Source organism: Poecilia reticulata, linkage group LG5, assembly GCF_000633615.1.
Source record: "Poecilia reticulata strain Guanapo linkage group LG5, Guppy_female_1.0+MT, whole genome shotgun sequence".
Taxonomy (NCBI): Eukaryota; Metazoa; Chordata; class Actinopteri; order Cyprinodontiformes; family Poeciliidae; genus Poecilia; species Poecilia reticulata.
In genome coordinates, this window is record NC_024335.1 from 30355574 (window position 1) to 30374756 (window position 19183).

Here is a 19183-nt window from a genome sequence, read left to right on the forward strand (position 1 = left end):
TTCATTTTTTTCATATTTAAAGATCAGCTGACCACCAGAGGAGTAAGATTTCGTCATGTACGACTGTCCATAAGTGGTCAAATAAGTAGAAAAGATTATGAAGTTGAGAATTTTGTGCCTGGAATATAAAATAACTAAGAAAAAAAAAAATTATAATAATATATATATATATATATATACACACACGAGTACTAAAAAAAAAAAAAACTGACATGGGGTTAAATGTGCTTAATGGAAGATTAATTTGAATCTTAAGGGAATATTACAACTGGCTGATGAGTCAAGAAATGTTTTTGATTTTAATATCTGTTAAACTACAGCAACGGCTTAAATGGACCAATGAGAAAACTTTCAATATTTTACAAAAAGTATTGAGCATATGTCACAAGCATAAAAAACACTAATCACTATTGATTATATAGCACATTCAAATACGCCAAGTAGCTACACATGTGCAAGCAGGACAGACAAGCATATCGGATTGTTTGAACTAGAAAATGTCGATAATATACTAGATTTTGACAAGCAACTCTTAATGTAGGCAAACACGGAACAAGGAGGAATGATCTAAGCGGCTGACACTGTCGCAGATGGGATTGCGAAGCTCAAAAAGCCTAAAGGACGATTATGTCTATTTTGTTAGTGGGAGACAGATCAATGAATGTCACAATAGTAAGTAAAATGATCAACCTCAGCCACATCCATTTCATCATCAAAGGCAATCAGCTGCAAGAGAGAAAGTATAGGAGGCAGACAGTTAGTAGAGCTTGTTAGTGAGTTGAAGCTCCCGTCAAACGTGCACATGGAAAGCTTTTTAACAACAAAAACATACGGTGACGTCCGCGATTATAGGCACCGGTGGTGAAAATGTGTAGATAAAAAAAAATAAAAAAATCATTAATATATATATATATATATTTTTAAAAAAAATAACTTTAGTTTCAACCAATTTATCCAATAAAACCGATTTTACTGAAAGAATAAACATTCTCTATTAAACGTACTTTTCTCGTGAGTTTGACCTTATGCTTCTACAATAAAACACAAATATTTAAAGGCTTTTCACACATCGTAACCACGGCCACCAATAAGTGCAGAAGAAACTTAAACATGTGACGTTAGTAGATGATATTAGCTCGTCTATGACTAATTAACCTAGAAAAAGACTGAGGAAATAATTGTTCTTGCAGAGTTTTTCCAAATATTTTGGGCACGCTGAAAAAACACAGAATGTTAGAGTATTTTTGGTCAAGTTTTTAGTGCAAATATATAACTACACTTGAAATAAGACAAAATAACTTACTAAAAAGTTCAGTAAGAAACAGAAGCTTGTTTTAAGTCAATAATGCCTTAATATTGATGGAAAAGTATTTGTTCCGTTAGGAAACATGAGGAAAATGTCTTGTTATAAGTGAAATAATCTATAATAATCAGAATGTTAATGGAACAAGAATTTGTTCATCAATATAATAAGGAATTAGTGACTTAAAAGCAAACATACATCTCTTATTGTACAGTTATGTGTGAATTAGTTTTGTCTTATTTCAAGTATACCAATATTTGGACAAGAAAGCAGATAAAAATTACTTGGTAGGATTTTGTGTTTTTGCAGCTTGAGAAATTTCTTCAGGGGTGTGAAATAAGTGATATTATGATAGTAATCTAAAATAAAAATGTATTCTTCTTTTAAGCCAAATGGCTAACTTAATCCCAAACCAGGAGATCAGATTCATGTTTTAGAGATCTGTTTCTGCGTTAAGAGAAAGTCACATTACAAAGTTTTGATTTTCAGCCTTTTGGCTCATTTGGTGTTGGGACTGTGTTGATCATAGCTGACAAACTGGTTGCTTCATCAGTTTTGTCACCTCATAAATCTACCTGACATAATTAGTTTGCATCATCGGTGCAATGAGAACAACCTGATTCCCTGCAGTCTGTCTAAAAATATGGAGAAACTGGAGACTTTGTGCAAAATAAAGTGCTAACTGATCAAAATGAGAACATCAAAATGTCTATTATGTTATTAAACTTTTAGCGTTTTGCCTACTTAAAATAGAAAACCTAATAAAGTGATTATTAAAAAGTTGCCAAATGAAACTACAAAGTTCCCCAAGTAAATTCAGAACCAGTGACTGATCTCTAAATCCTATTTTTATGTACTTAGTATAAGAATATAGTATGTACTTAGTACTAAGTTACTTTGTGTTGGTACAGAGATCTTTAGCAGCAAATGAATGATATATGAACCAAGCATGTTGTTAATGATGTTAATAATGCTAATTCTTATCCTTTGTCGTCTTGCTGTCCAGCACAAGTTATTTTTGTAGGATTTAATGCATTTATAATGCAAATTTACCCCATCAACTGCCAAAATAAATATTCAAACTACAAAGTTAGAGTTATATCCAAACTGTAGCAGAGATTTCAAACGTTTTCTGTACAAGTTAATAAAATAATTTCTGTGCAGTAGTCAAGCTCTTGGTGGAACAAGAAATGGAAAGAAGTCATACTTGTTAGCCTTATTTTAACGTTTTAGTTAACCGACAGAACAGAAACGACACTCAGCGTACCTTCACCCCGTAGCCTCGATCTTTCGTCATCATTTCCCTGAGCGTCTGCAGGACTTTGATGCACAGACGCTCCTCGTTCTCTTCCAGGAGCTGCTTGGTGTGTTTGATCAGCCTGGTTACAGAGCAGGCAAAACCATCAGAAACATTTTGACACTGTGTGACCTGGAGTGTCCAGTTGTAAACCAACGACAAGCAAATGAAGCAACATTCAATGGCAACAAAGTAAGAGGCCAAATCAATGGGTTAAAACATTATTTGAAAAAGGAAATTTGTGTATGATGATGTCAACATCAGCAAGAGGAGAACACGTTGGAATGGAAGAGTAGTTTTATACCGCTGAGCAAATCACAAATAAAAATAATTATGTTTTTAAAGGCTTAAAGCACACGTGTCAAACTCTAGGCCCGCTGTAGCTTTTTATGTGGCCCTCTACTTTGGTGGGACATGTAAAAAGAACCTTGAAAAAACAGCTGTGTGCTTAAATATTATTTTATCAATTTCGGCGTTTCTGTTACAGATGTGCATAAAACAGTATTCCGCATTTCCATTAAATAAGAAACACTGTTAAAATCTATCCATTCACACAATAAGTCATTAAAACATATTCCACGCTATCATACTCCCACCACTTTCTGTCATCTTTTTCATGCTCCAGGGTCAACATCCGGTTGTTGATCACGTGACTCACGTGTGACGCAAAAACAAAAGTGTTTCCATTTCAGTTTTGCAAAATAAACCGATTCCAACTTGGCCTAAAAACCCCCCACCTCATTCTGGCAGCAAAACTTTCAATCGTTAAACAAAAATTGCAGCGTTTCCATTAAGCAAATTTATTTTCGAAATGTCAAATTGCACAGTTATATGGTCAATGGAAACGCAGCTAGTCAAATCAAAGCAGTTTTTATCAGCTGTCAGATTATATGAATGTGAGATGAGGTTCAATATTGTTTGATTTGAAGAAATACTAAGCAAATGCGTTTGTCAATTAAAGTCAAAACATAACCATACAGGGAGCTGGCTTTGCTTTACTTTAAATGTCTTTTTTATTTAAAGACTTTCCTCTTCATTAACATACTAAAGTGGCTTCTCTAGTAATTGATGCACTTTCATAACACGACTAACACCAAGTGTCTTCTGTTCCAGTTGATACTGGGCCAAACATTAAATGCCATACAGGCTGAGCCACAACAGTACCGTTTATGCTAATTAGCTAAACATTTCTTGGAAAATCCTTCGTTTGGTCCAAAATGTCAGGCTGAGCGCTGACTGGTACCGCTGGAAGAAAAGCCATTTTTTTCTCCCTGTGAAGTTCAGACTCTAATTCTAAATCCTTCTAATCGCATGCAAAGCTCTTAATGGCCAAGCTTAGACTCGCATGAAACCGTTTATTGTTCTCCGTACAAGAATCCTTCACTCCGACAATCCCGCCCAATGATTTCATCCTGGAGTTTCTAGCAGTGGAATCAGAGGAGCAGCTTTTGGCTTCAAGATCCTCTCCCACCAAACTGGCAACCTGTTTTAGTTTGATGGCAAATACATGCTCGAAAGAAAGTTTTATTTCAACAAATTTCCTGTTCAAATTTTTATAAAAATTTCAAAAAGGTCAGGTAATATTTGAGGCTCTAATGCTGTTATATTTAGCATCAGGGGACAAATAAAGGCTCTTTGGATTAGATGGTTAAAGTTAATTAACATCTTAATTTCCTAACGTCCTGAGATAGGACGTTAGGAAATTAAATTGAATAAATACAATTTGCATAGTTGGATTTTTTAACACTTCTTTAAGAGAAAAATCAGCAACTTTTTGAGTTGGCCACTTAGCACAAAAGAAGAAAAACCTGCAATCATCCTGTTATTGTGGGATGTTTTGCAACAAGCTGGTGCAGTTGGACAAATGACAAAAATACAAATATTACATAATCTAAGCTGAATTATTCTTCAGTTTATGGTTGTATACAGCTATGACTCACTCTTAGCAAGCTGCATTGCTTTCCCATGAAAACAATCTCATTGATAAAATACAATCAGAACTACTGTAGATAAAACCGTTCAACGCAGCAAAACGCAGAGCATTCAAAATGCGCTGAACGCACAACTTCCATCTTTAACTCGAGGCTCACTTTGATATGAATCCTCCGCTTTCACACTTCTTGCGAGCGTCCGTGTTCTCGGGGAAGAGCAGCTCGGGGCGATGGAGGACGTCCACCAGGACGGAGAGCTCAGCTTGGACCAGCGGCCTGAGTCGGTCCTCCAGAGCGGAAACGATGTCCTGCAGAGGAAAGTTATCGAAAAGGAACGTACAGTGAATTAAACAACAATGTCTAAAGATTTAGCCTCATGGCGACTTTTTTTTCTTTTTTCTAATTGTTAAGGTTTTACATTTAAGGAAAACTCTACTTACATGTAACGTATGGCAAGTTACTAAATCTGGTTTTTGATACTATATGTAGAGTTAAAATGCACACCTTTCAATGTTTTCTCCAAAGCACTCCTGGTGTTTCCATAGTTTATTGTGATGTCAGCACGCTAAAGGGCAGCCATCTTACTTAACAAGCCTGTTTTACAGCTCCTATTTATTTGGACTTTGAATTCAGGTCAATTCTGTGATGGAATATCAGGGCTGGGCTAACACTGTTATATTATGTGAGTAAAGTTATAATATTAGAAGAATGAAGTAATTCTATGATTACGCCAACACAAAAAACTAAATTATATGTTATACTTTGGCATCAGATTTACAGATAATACTTCGTAGAAATAATTCACCTTTTAAGACATCAGTGCCAAATTATTAAGTATTATCATCAGCTGGACTTTGAAACGATGGAGTGTTTGGAGAAAGAATCAGCTGGACTGAGCTGGTCCTGTTAGACCTGCAATTCTGAGGCAGCTTTTTTTCCCAATTAAAAATGACTTTTTCGTAATTTTACGTCATTTTTCTCAGGTACAATTGGATCTATTCTTTTAGTTTAGACGCAGAATTCTCGTAAATGAACAAAAGCCCCAATACTCCGTCGTACAAGTGACAGACAGAATGATTAAAATAAAAAACTTTTGAAAATGTTTCCTGTTGAAAAGGCAATGAGAAAAAAAAGAACGATTAAAAATAGAAATTGGATCTGGTATGAAAAAACTAAAAATTACATCAAATTTTATTTCTTAGCCATATGGCCCAGGTTAATAACTAGGGTCTTTTTTATTTACAATAGATTCTGTGCAGTTAAATAAAATAATACAATCTATCCTATTTTTTTTTTCAAACCTATAAATTGATGGAAGACAAATAAATTGATTAAAAAAAATACAAATACAATTTAGTCAACCTTTTGGTAACAACTAAACTGCAAGTCAACATTTTAATGTACATGGAGCCTACAAAAGCAAAAACTTTAATGTTTTATCATTCTAACTGCAGGTTTAGGTCATTATTAAACAAACTAACTGATTAGGATGTAAAAAAACAAAAAAACTAAATCTGCAGCTGGGAAATGACAGAAGGGAGAAGCATTACGTGAGGACAATTAAAACCAGAGGAAATGTACTGCCTGGGAGGAGGTCGGTGACTAACCAGAGTCTGCTTTGAGCACGGTAACAGAACCGTTCAGAGCTCCTCTCACGATAGGGTCTGTTTGCTTTATCAGGAAAAGAAAACTCTGTTTGGCCTCAGCCAAACAGAGTTTCCTGTGTCAGTCCCGGATAACAGCTGAGCTCAACCAGGGAGGTCACTGACTATGTTGTGTTTGTTTGTTTTTTTTGCACACTTCCAGTGAATTTTTGAGTCATTCTTTGCAAGTAATTGGGTGTAGCAACTTTTCCCATCACTGAAAGTCCTATTTTTATGGCTGACTTGCAACGCTACTTCTACAGAACTGCCTGGGAGACGGAGTTACAAAACGCATGACGCCACTCCTGGGAAGTACCAAGCGTCAACGATCTTACTGAAGTCTTAATTAGTTACAGGAGGCCCAGACAGACTACTCAACAGGAACCACGGCTGTCGGCTGAGATTTTTTTCTACTATGTTTGAGCTCCAGACTCGAGCAGAGGCGGAACCACGGTGCTGTTTTTCCCCTAAATGGACTAGATTAGGCTAAATAGCAAAGATAAAATAGTCAAGAAAAATACAACTTTGGTTCTCAAAAGTATCCACATAAGGCCATATTTGAGAATTAAAATGTTGAGACCATATTGAATTATATCCAAACTTTTATATCTGTAAAACAAACAATTTTTTTTTTTAAAGTACATTAAGCTGATGGAAAAATACTTTCTCAAAACATATTTTAATTAAATTTTAGTTTTCAATCTTCTTTAAAATCATCATCCCACATTTTGACTGCATATTAAATCCCAACTTTGACAAATAATAATAATAATAATAACAATAATAATAATAATAACATCCCAACTCCATTTGCATTAATGTAACCGGATGTCATAATGCTGCCACCACTGTGTTTTATTGTGGTTGTGGTTCTTTAACGGAGGTTTCTGTGATAAGTTTCCCTTCTGGAATAGTGGCTCAAAGGTAACAAATACATTTTCCCACAAGTATCAGGCCTGAATGTTTTCTGTGAAAGAAAAAGCTTCTGTTTTGCAACCCTGCTCCCTACTCCACACAGTTAATCCCAAAAATTATTAATACCTCATGCAGATTTAGATTTTCATTTAGCCAAGAAGTGTGTTTCTGAGAGGAAATGAGGTCAAAATATTAGAAAATGAAGTTAAAGTACAGAAACAAATAATTATCTATAACCATATATATATATATCCATCCATCCATTTTCTTGCACCCTTTTTCCCTCAGTGGGGTCGGGAAGGGTGCTGGTGCCTATCTCCAGCCAACGTTTCGGGCAAGAGGCGGGGTACACCCTGGACAGGTCGCCAGTCTGTCGCAGGGCAACACAGAGACACACAGGACACACAACCATGCGCACACACACTCATACCTAGGGGAAATTTGGAGAGGCCAATTAACCTGACAGTCATGTTTTTGGACTGTGGGAGGAAACCGGAGTACCCGGAGAAAACCCACGCATGCACAGGGAGAACATGCAAACTCCATGCAGAAAGACCCCAGGCCGGGAATTGAACCCAGAACCTTCTTGCTGCAAGGCAACAGCTCTACCAACTGCGCCACTGTGCAGCCCATATATATATATATATATATATATATATATGTTTGTTTGTTTTTTTTACAGCTGGGTCACACTGTTAATATTACTTCCAGTCAGAGGAAAGAGGTTGTGAAATTGACTGATCATTTTAAAGCCAATACTCCCAAGGGTATGAATCATTCTTAGCTGCACTGTAGATTCATTTTGAAAACGAGTGGTGTAGTTCAAAGAATTAAAAAATTAAAATAAATCTGTCATGACAATCTCCAAGATGAGCGTAATTGCAAAAACACAAACTCTTCCCAAGTATTTTTAGTTTAGTTTCTTGAGCAACTTGAAATTAGGCAGAAGAATTAACAGCAAAAAACAGGAATTCTTGCAAGTCAATAATCCCATAATATTGATGGAAAAGTTCTAGTTCCACTTATAACTAGTACCTTTTCATCAATATTAAGAAATTATCGACTTAAAACAAGCTACTATATCTTGCTGAAAAGTTACTTATAAGTTAGTTTTGTCTTATTTCACGTTCAGTTAGATATTTGAACTAGAAACTAGACAAAAATACTTAGTAAAATGTTGTTTTTGAAGAGAAAGCTGAGTGTTCAAACTGTTGCATCCAAGTAGAGCAAAGGAAAGTTGAGTGTAAAGGAAAAGTCTCGGAGCAGAAGGCAGCGGAGGTAAGAGTGGAGCAAAGCTGCCCTTACGTAAAGGAGCAACAAGCTTTACAAAACAGTCTTTCTGGAATACCAGGACAGGACAAGAGGAATTATAAGTCAAAAGAAACAAGATGATAATTTAACTTAAAAAGGTCAACGAGACACCTCAGGTTCACGCTTATATGGATATTATTTCAGTCACAAAGAGTTGCTTCTCAGAAGAAGTGTCACATTAAGAGCTAGTTAAAGTATTTTCAAGCATCAGAAATATTGAATTTTAACATGTATGGAGGCAATTTGGAGAACCACTGTATGATCAGTACCAGAGGGGGGGAGGCAGAATGTGCATGTAAATGGTATTACATTGGTATTAGTTTTGTTTTGATTTCACCACTGCCACTAGGCATGTGCATATTTAACTAATGAATTAATGGCTTGATCTTTGTTTTTTGTTTTTTTAAAAGGTTTTATTGGCTCTAGTGGCCTTTATTTGAGGGTGGTTGGACGGGAAATTAGGTCATGAGAGAGGGGGAAGACATGCGACAAAGGTCAGGAATTGAACCTGTGATGTTGCCGTCGAGGACTAATGCCTCCTTATGTGGGTTGTGCTTTACCCTTTACACCACACCACCCCCTATGGCTTGAAAATAAAACTAATTTAAATAAAAAAATTTAGACTAAAAAAGGAGAAAAAAAAAAGTCCACACAACATTCAGAATATTGCATTTCCCCACCCTCACATTTAGTGTCACTTTTGTTTTCAAGTTGCTTTTATGTTATCAATTCTTTTTTTTTTTTTTGGTTTCCATTGCGTCATTTTCTCTGTCTGAGCTGTTAGGCAACATTTTAAGTCCAAAATGCAAACTCTGCTACCAACCTGGAGCTTTTCAATGATGTTCCTGTAGTCTTTAGAGGCGCACAGGCTCGACTCTCGCCTGGACGTGTTCTTAGCAGACTGCTTCCAGTTGAGGAGCGTCTTCTGCACAACGTTGTTGGGCTTGACGAACAAGTTGTTCACTTGACTGTCGAGGTCCACCGGGATGGCGATCGCTCTGCTCTTGGCTGGGAAAGGCAGATCAACGCGGCGACTTTAACAAGGCTCACCCAGAGGGCGGCGCGAGCCTCGTCGAGTTTAGCTACTCACCCACGTCTGAAAGCACCTTGATGCACCCTTCCACCGAGTGCTTCTGGGCAGGGTTCAGCCAGTTGCAGTGGTAGACCCTGAACACTCCCTGCAGCAGCTGGACAAACACTGGCTGACGAGTCTGAAAGGCAAGGAAGAAATCGAATCATGTAGGAAATCATCGCAAGGGCAGAATGAGAACAGGACACGCACGGATCCAAGCAGGAAGAATAAAATTATCATCTACTACAAGTGTTTGTAGCGCTGCAACTTTACATCACTACTACCATGCATACCACAAAAAAGTGTGGTATGCATTTGCCAGCCCCCTTTATGCTGAACACCCTAAATAAAATTCAGTGTATTCATAAAGTCACCTGCTATTTAGAGTTCAGCTGTGTCTAATTTATGCTTTGGACCTTTCACAATAACTCTTAGTTAACTGTGGCTAAAAAAAATGAGAAGAAACAGCTAATGTCTTAAATACGGATATAATAACAAATGCAGGTTTTTAACAGTCCCCTCCCCCCGTTATAACATTTGTATTAAATTTCTACAAAAGAATGGCACTTTCAGATTTGTTTTTCTTGTCATTAGGTAAGAATATGAGCTTGTTTTATTGAACATCTTTTTCGATTTGAAAATGTTAAGTTTATCTTTATTTGAGTTCCAAAAATAGAGATAAATTTGGGTTCTTTAAAAATGACAGTAGATGTTATAAAGTTGATATTTATCTAAATTTCTAAGATATCTTTATTCAAAAAGTCATGTGGCATTTGTGGCATTTTTTTAAAAGTTTGCTTAAAAAAAGGTTATAAATGTTGCAGACCTCTGGTCTAGATGAAACTGTGTGTTAAATTGGTCCAGTCTAAGCCCACGTCTAAATCCAAATCTGTTGCAAGACTTGAAATGTGTTGTTCACATATGCTCTTGACAGAAAATGTCTCAAAGTTTTATCTTCAGATCTGAAGACTCGCAGGAAAAATTTCATTGAAAGTTGGTTCTAAAAAAGTAAACACCACTGCACTTTCCATATTGTTATTTGTAAAAAAAAAAAAAAAAAAAAAAAAGGCATTGTATAAACCATGTACTTCCTTCCGCTTGACGGTTATGGCCTTCTTTATGTTGGTGTAAAACCACAATAAAATGTTGTGGTTGTAATGAAACAATGTGAAAAGGTTTTAGGGAACATGAGTAGTTTTTTGTTAAAGATGCACCGATCCACGTTTTTCACTTCTGATACCGATATCTGAGGTTTCGCATTTGCTGATACCGATCCGATACAGAAAAACAGCACTGAATTGACCAAAAACATTTGTTCCTTATTTTTAAATGCAGATGTTAATGCGCTTGATTTAAATTTTATTTGATAACTCTGCACTTTTATTGCACACTTCAACACACCAACAGCTTCACAAGTTTGGTCAAACATGAAAAAACGAAGGCTTTAATTTTTTCAGTCAGTGTAATTAGGAGTAGAGCATCTTATGTCAAATAAACAAAGTGAAACTGACAAAAACAATAGATTAACTACGTCGGTCAAACATGTAAATATAGACTGCAACAAACCTTCTTTCAAATGGTTCAGAAAGTGCAATTAGGATTTGTAAGTATAATGTAAAATTTATAACAAAGCATGACGTCACTCGGAGCACAAAGCATAGAATTAGACTGAATAGATTGGTTATCGGTGACAATGTGCAAAATCTACAATTTTTTTAAATATCAGGACTGATACAGATATTAATATTGGATTGGTGCATTTTTTTTTTTTATTCACAGCCCACCAGAGGTTCTGTTTGGATGAACTCAAAACATTTCAGGTCCAACAGGCCAGCTGTTGATAATCACACGCTTACCTAACACAACACGTACAACAGACGCCTACCGACAGCACAAACGGTATCTATCTGCCAGCTTCCCAACAGCACAATAAATACCTCCGTTATCTTTCCAAGAATGGCTGCCTGTCACAGGAGAAAAAGGTTGCTGCTGTGTCATCATGTATCACTAAACCTCTGCTCTGAGTTTTATAAGGGTACACTTCCAGACTCATAGATTAAACATCAAGATATTCAGTAGGGACAAAAGCATTTCACACACACACACACACACACACACACACACACACACACACACACACACACACACACACACACACACACACCGTTTAAGGGGATTTTTAAGTCTATGATTCCCAGGAAAACTCAGGAGGGCTCCAGACATGTATTATCATGAGGTCACCACAGCAGCAATGTTTCATATACAGCACACACTACATCCCACGACAACCTCGAGTTACACATTCAGATCTGGGAAGACGTCTATGTGCTGACTAAGCAGTGAAAAGTTGAAACTACAGCGAATGATTTGCAGCATTCAGAGCCAGTGACTCAGCAACGCACCCAAAAGGTTGGGAGTGGAGGAGGGGGTTGGAGATGATGGTGGGAAGTTATCACTACTTACATACATGTGGCGAGCCATCTGTGTAAAGGGAAAAAAGTCAGCTTGAATGAAATAAAGCACACATGATGTGGGTCAATTTTAAAGCTGCAGATTGCAACTTTTATTAAAAAGATATATCTCTACATATTTGTTGAAACTGTCACTATATTGTAACAGTGTGGTAGGAGACATGCTAAGAGAATGCTAATGCTTGTTAGCATAGTCACCGATGATGGCGGATAAATGGTTTCCTGTAACAATAAGTTGTTTCTCTGCCATTAGCAAGTACACAAGTTGACTGACAGCACCAAGAACCTCCCCCCTGGCTCTGATTGGTTGTACTTCTTCAGATGCCAACAGTAGCTCAGGGAGGATCTTTTCACATTTGATCTGTCTCATAACATACTGTCACAACCTGGTGACGGTTTTAATAAACATGTAAAAAAAAAAAAACTATATAAAAGTCACATAAAGCAGCTTTAAGGAGATTTTCTTTGACTGTATGCAACAACCTAAGAAACACACCTGCAAGCCTGCTTGTGTTATGTAAATCAAAAATCAGTGGTGTTGGCTCTCACTACCTGCAGGCTGGTGCTCTGGTCAGAGAAAGGAGAGCTGAAGAAACACGTGACGATGCTCATGACGGTCTCGGTTACGTAACGCTCCAGGATCGTATCCGCATGCTTCCTGTCGCTGGTGTTGTTGCACACCTAAGAAAGCACAGAGGAGAGAGATTAGAGTGAGGTAAGGCAACGGAACCCAACTTCCTGGATGTAGGAGACGGTTAACAAACGTGCACCGATTGCTTCGCGGACTTAAAAAAAATCTCCTGGAATTCTCATTGTTCCAACAATGTCACATAGGTTTTGGCTCACCCTGCAAATGTCCACCAAGAAGTTCTCAAACAGCTTCCACATGTGGTTGGATGTGTAAATCTCTTTCATCTCCACCTCGGTATCCACGTAGCAGTGGTTTAAGAAGTTGATATAGGCAATCTTCACCTTTCAGGATAAATCAAAGATTTTTATAAAGAAAATTAAGAAGAGATATTTAGAAAGCAAGTGATTGCTGAAAGCAATACCATACAGATATATAATTATTTTTCATCACACGTTCAGATATGACTCATTCCTAAAAGCACATGACTTAGCAGCCTAATTATTAGATGCTTGATGGAAAAAAAACTGCATGTCTAGAGTGGAATAAAAGACGCCTACAGCTCTTTATTTAAACAAATAAAATAAAACGTTTTGGGGTATGTTACTGTGCAAGAAAGGAACTTTAGGGGAATTTGATAAACTTAATCTTTTTATGTGAGTGAATTGGCGGGCACAGTCATCAGAACGTGTGGTTATAGTGTACGTCAAGTGCGGTTGTGTAAAAAAAAAATACACACATTAGTGGTCGCTAACAGGAAAGAAAACCAGTCACAACGGCCCTGCGAAGAAGCAAGACGTAGAGAAGGCTTCAGAAAGTTGTTTCAGTTGCCTGTGTTGTGGTTTTACTTTCGCAGCAGTGAGAATTAGCCTTTTTAATTCTCGAGAAGATGAAAAAGAAGCTCAGTTTCATCGTTCAAAATGTTCTGAACTGAATCATGCGTTTCTCCTTCTAATGTACTGGAACTCTTTCGAAACAATTATCATAAACTGTAGTAAAAAAAAAACAGAAAAAACAAACAAAACTATGGAAATAGTAGATGTAAAAACAACTCTACAAAAAGCAAGTGACTCCAGACACAACCTACATGTAAGAGGGTCAGACATTAAAGTGCAGGGATTTTGGCAGCATTTGAACCTTGAAGATTCTCTTATTATAGCCAGGAAGATGTATAGCAAAGGTCATGGGTTAAGAAACAAACAGGCATTATGCATAAGAGAAAAAGCATGAGAGTTGCACTGAAAATCTGGCAATCTTCAGGTTGACCCACCAATGGGGGATTCAAGAATCAGTTCTTTTTCCGTTCCATAAAAGCACCATGTGTAATCACTCACAACAGCACTCTTCAGTGCTGAAGGAAAGAAACTCAGCGAGTTGTTTTCACTATTACTAAGGTGTTCAAGATTAAATAAGAGAATCCACCAAAGCTGTTGTTAAAGGAAACTGCATTTTCTAGGATACGTCTAAGCATCATTCAGGTTACTAATAAGACAGAGTGAACCTTCCACTGATTCCATTCGAAAATATTCAGAAAACTTTCACAAAAAGAAACAGTTTTTGGAAGATTTGACCCCCCAAAAACAGCAGAAATTGCACTTCCTTTTCACACCAAACAGTAAGCCACTCCACCACCCACAAACGCTCACAGACAACTTCTTCTAATCATACCTCACTGCTACATACACAGCAGGTTTTAATGTCACAGTGAACAGTGAGCCTCTAAACTGAAAATGAATCGTGAATGCTCCCAAGTTCCCCATACAGTTAAGAACCAAACCAGATGTTGTAAACTAAAGTCAGTAAATAATTTATGTTGTCCGTTTTGGGTCGTTTTATCATCAGGTCTTTCAGCTAATTTCCGGCTGACACCACTGAAAACTTCAGCTTATAGCAGGAAGATTGAACCAGTTGTTTAATCTTGTTCAGCTTTCAATCTCAATTTGATGAGTAACCTTCTGGGCAGGCTTCTATTAATCTCAGAGTAAAAGGTAAAGACCTACGTTCCCGAGGAAACACACAGAGACCGTTAACTGTAATGCTAACCACAAAAAACTGTAATTATCGATTTCAGATGTTCTACAAACTTAACCACTTTCACATAACATGTGACGTTGCCCCTGTTCTCAAAATAAATTAGTAATAACGGCTCACAAAAAAATATTTTCAACGCTGTAAAATGTAGGGCTTAAAGAGAAACTGGAATTGAGTCAAATCTTTATCAGTAGGTCAAACTTTTACAAAATCTGCAAACCACAATTAGACGTTGCATTTCTAATCGGAATATGGCCAGATTAACTAAACTGATTACAAATCATTTCCCCCACACCTCTGGGATGCAGTCTTCGTGGGTGACGACCCGCACTATGTCATCCAACGGCAACAAGGAGTTGCACTTTATCTCGGTGTAGACGTTCTTTCCCTCGGTGCAGACGGCCAGCAGCTCCACCAGGTGGATGTGATACATCAGAGGGCTGTTCTCGTCCAGCCGGTCCCGCTCCGACCGCATCATCTGGACGAGGGTCTGGAAGGACGCACGGTCATTGTAGAAGACCAGGACATCTTCGCCAGAGTTCACCAGCTGGGTAGAAGAACGGCGTGATGGTTGAGATTCCACATCAGATAACTACCTGGAAAGCATCGCTTTTGTTGCTGATTACTTCTTTTTATGTTTTAAAGGTCAAATTACTGACATTTAGTTTGGCATTTACACACATTTCTGATGTATACCAGTTTAATAAGTTACAGCAACAGCCTGAAAGGTTCAAACTAAGAGCAGATTAAAAAGTAGAGGTGCACCAATCCAATGTTAATATCTGTATTGGTCCTGATATTAAAAAAATATTCTAGATTGGGTATCTGTGACAATGTTCCCGATGCTTATGGGATATCTATTCAGTCTAATTCTATGCTTTGAGCTCTGAGCGACCTTTATTTTATATTTAGAATTCCTATTTATACTTTCTGAACCATTTGAAAGAAGGCTTGCTGCAATTTATTTTTACTTTTGACCAAAGTAGTGAACCTACTGGTTTTGTCAGTTCAGTTTCTTTATCATTTATTTCTTATTGGCTGCTATATTCCCAATTCTACAGTCTGAACAGATTAAAGTTGTGTTGTTTTTACATGTTTGACCAAACTTGTGATTATCTTCACAATACTTTGGAGTATTAAACTCTGTTGTACTGGTGCAGATAAATAAATATGTAATTCAGTACATTTATATCTGTGTTTAAACAAAACGTTTTAAGTCAATTCAGCACTTTTTCTGTAAAAGTGGCAATAATAAACCTCAGATCTCTTCATCGAATGTGAAAAAAGTGAATCGGTATGCATCCCTTTTTATAATTCTTGCCTGTTTTTCTTGTATGTTTCAGAGCCAAAGGCAATTTTCCACTCCAGTAGGCCAAAAAAATGTATTCAATTCAACAAATGAATTAAATACATTCATTTATCTTTTTATATGAGTGAATTGACGGGCACAGTCATCAGAATGTGTGGTTATAGTGTACGTCAAGTGCAGTTGTAAAAAAAAAAAAAAAACATTAGTGGTCGCTAACAGGAAAGACCACTTTCCTGTTAGTGGTTTTTCACTAACAGGAAAGTTAGTGAAAGACCTAACTTTCTTGTTAAATACCTAGAATGAAAGACCTAGAATACAAACAACTAGATTGCATCGTCAAATGCAATCTAGTTCATGCTAGATTAAAAAAATTAAATCTACATTGACTCGATTTCCACAGACTTACCTCTGCCATGACAATGTCCTGACACTTCTTTATGAACTTGTTGTCAGCTTTAACAATTGTCTGAAGAAATTTAAGGTACTGGACGTGTCGCCCATGTGTCTCGGTGCAGTGGACAAAGTGCTGAACGACACGCTCGTTGATTTCATTGCACAGCTGCGAATTATTCATGAAGATGTGCTGCATGGTGACAGCCTCAAGGATCTATGAGAATGAAAAGAAAGGTGGAAAAATAAATAAATAAATCAGCTTTCCCAGAATGTTTCATGTGTAAAATGTAACTTTTAGACAACACTCACTCCTGGGTTGAGGAATAAGTTGATGTGCTTGTGGAGAAGAGTCTGGTTTTGCTGGTTCCCAGCGCAGAAATTCTGCAGAAATTCATGAGCCAATTTCATGATGTCCTGCATTCGAACATCTTCACCCTGCAGTCAAAACGAAAAACTTTGTTATTAGTTACTAAAAACGAAAAGGAAGTGGATGCAGATTGAGTGAAAAGTATGCAAATCTTTCAAGATCCCGCTATGAGCATGCATGTAATTCACTGCCGAGTTAGACTTTTGAACCTTCTCGTAGGGGATCTGCAGCAGCTCCAGCACCACGCTGTGGGCTCCCATGTTCCTCAGCAGCCGCTGCTGCTGTTTCTTGCTCTTCTTCCCTGAGATGCCCTCCTGGACACACAGTTTACTGAGACGTACAAGGATCTAAGCAAGATTGAAACAAAGAATAGAATAAAATCCCTTTTAAACTTGCTGATCAAAATACAAAAACTAGTGCACCTCTTTCACAACTCTGTAGTTGTAGCTGCTGGTGCTTTCTGACTTCTTGTCTGAACCAGGAGAATCTCCCTGTATGGAGACAACAAAAATTACTTTGTCATATTTTTGGATCCTTCTAAGTCTTATGGTTTAATACTGAGGGCATCTGAGGAAATATTAAGGCAACCTTCTTTTTGCTGTCAGACTCTGAAGGGCCATCTCCATCCATCCCGTCCTCTCCTTGCCTCTTGTAAACCCAGAGTTCAGATTTCTCCACAATAGACCGCAGCTGGTCCAGATCGGACTTAATCTGCTTGTAGTTCTCGACGTCCTGACTGGTAACAAGCAGCTGAACCTATAAATAATTGAAGTTAATTTTGGATAAAATAACATATGGATTAAAATGAAGAATACTTGGTTGTTAACATCTTGCTGAATGGCTGCTCTGTTGATGTAAATTCAGGCTACTATTACTGTGAATCGTTGTATGATTGCTGTCAGTAATAATGATATATGTGTAGTTAGATGTGTTGTGTCATGACATGACTTAAAAACCAACTCAGTTAAATATAAGGACTGTCAGAAGATTTGTGGTTAAAAAGGTTTCCGTGTTTGAGCCAGAGTTCAACTTTGTGCTCAGTTTCAGCTAGCTTAGCAACAGTGCTAATGCTAAAAGATTGCTAGCAAGCCGTTTGTTAACGTTGAGGCAGTTGTTGCTAGTTAATATTTAGCGTCTCATTGGGCTAAAGGTTCACATGCTTTATTCACAAATTAGCTCTTATTCATCTCCTTTTAACATGAAATATTATCCAGATGTTGAAATTGATACTAATTATTTTTGTTAGTTGATTAATCACATTTTAAAAATTGGTGAGATTTGGATTCATTAAGGCATCTTTAAGAAATCTTTATTAATTGTCTATTGCTACTCATCTTTCCAGGGTCATGTTGTTGTTTATATTCAGCGAACATTGGGCACCAATTTGTGTATTTCTGTGTAATTCTACTCAGAAATACAAATTGAAATCTAGTCAAATTAATTGTATGTTGCTGCCAATTTTAACCCGTTTTATCAGCAAAAAAACATACTTCTAAAGTTAGTTTTTGAGAGAAACAAAAAAGTGAAATCTGGCATGGTTTACTTGTTTGAAGGCCATGAGGACTTCCTGCCTCTGGCTGAAGTGTCTGAAGAGCAGGTGAAGTGCTCCGGACACAAGCGGCGGGTAGTCGTGCATCGTCAAATGCAACAGGACCCTCAAAAATGTCCGACCACCGTGATCGTCCAGATCTAAAGGAGTGTTTTCCTCGCTTTGGGAAAAACAAAAATAGATAACATTTCCTAAGCTATGGAAGAACTTTATTTTTATTTATAACATTCCACTGGAGATTTCACAAAAAAATAAAGTCTGCCAATACAGAGAATCTGAGTTACCTCCCACCAAAGATCCCTTCTGCTTGTTCCTCAATGTTCTCGAAGTCAAGATTTCCTACAGTTCAGAGTTAGGACACTTTTACCAACTCTACGAATCAAAGTATCAAATAAAAAAAATCAGCTTAATTAAGTAATGTGGTTCCATACCAGGCATCTGAGGTGTGATGTTGTTGCCTCCATTTGCACTGACAGCGTTGTCTCCTTGAGGATTGCTCTCATCAAACTCACGTTTGAAAATGCAGAGCAGGCATGAAATTCTGTAGTCTAGCCGCACGTTTAGAATGAACTACAGGAAAAAATAAAACGTTACAGCATGAACTAATATTTGTTCCTGAACAATTAGACATTTCACCGACACGTACCTGCAGGATCTCGATAATCTTGAGCTTCGTGTCCATGACCATGATGTCTTCTCTCTCGGGTTCGGTCTGCGTTTTCACCACGTCTCCTTCAGGCTGATGGGTCGGTGTGGCGGGCAGTAAGCCCCCTCCTCGCAGCACTACCTGCGTCATCAACTCCCCCACTCCATGAATAGACTTCATTACATTACTGCCACCTGAAGAACACGGAGCAACATCCAAACTAAATCAAATAATGACGATCTGAGACAAACCGACTTGGTGTTCCTTTTGTCTTGAATATCTCAGGTGGTAAAACGGCTCAAGTTGGGCTCCAGAAA

At 37.5% G+C, this 19183-nt stretch overlaps 1 protein-coding gene across 15 annotated transcripts in view; it reads right to left on the minus strand.

Moving 5' to 3' along the window:
- The window catches only part of itpr1b (inositol 1,4,5-trisphosphate receptor, type 1b), a 122518-nt gene that overhangs the window by 73663 nt on the left and 29672 nt on the right, over positions 1 to 19183 (minus strand). For 6 of the 15 annotated variants that reach the window (XM_017304854.1, XM_008410437.2, XM_008410441.2 and 3 more), the window contains exons 24-42: positions 18867 to 19060; positions 18652 to 18790; positions 18505 to 18559; positions 18215 to 18380; positions 17260 to 17427; positions 17094 to 17162; positions 16881 to 17018; positions 16614 to 16739; positions 16318 to 16518; positions 14898 to 15149; positions 12790 to 12915; positions 12496 to 12624; positions 11936 to 11953; positions 11410 to 11436; positions 9491 to 9611; positions 9224 to 9408; positions 4691 to 4839; positions 2571 to 2682; positions 691 to 726 (exon numbers count right to left, since the gene is read on the minus strand). In XM_017304854.1, the coding sequence (XP_017160343.1) occupies positions 691 to 726; positions 2571 to 2682; positions 4691 to 4839; positions 9224 to 9408; positions 9491 to 9611; positions 11410 to 11436; positions 11936 to 11953; positions 12496 to 12624; positions 12790 to 12915; positions 14898 to 15149; positions 16318 to 16518; positions 16614 to 16739; positions 16881 to 17018; positions 17094 to 17162; positions 17260 to 17427; positions 18215 to 18380; positions 18505 to 18559; positions 18652 to 18790; positions 18867 to 19060 (2411 nt within the window). The remainder of the gene's footprint in view (positions 1 to 690; positions 727 to 2570; positions 2683 to 4690; positions 4840 to 9223; positions 9409 to 9490; positions 9612 to 11409; positions 11437 to 11935; positions 11954 to 12495; positions 12625 to 12789; positions 12916 to 14897; positions 15150 to 16317; positions 16519 to 16613; positions 16740 to 16880; positions 17019 to 17093; positions 17163 to 17259; positions 17428 to 18214; positions 18381 to 18504; positions 18560 to 18651; positions 18791 to 18866; positions 19061 to 19183) is intronic. The other 9 variants (XM_008410448.2, XM_008410447.2, XM_008410439.2 and 6 more) reach the window with 4 other exon arrangements.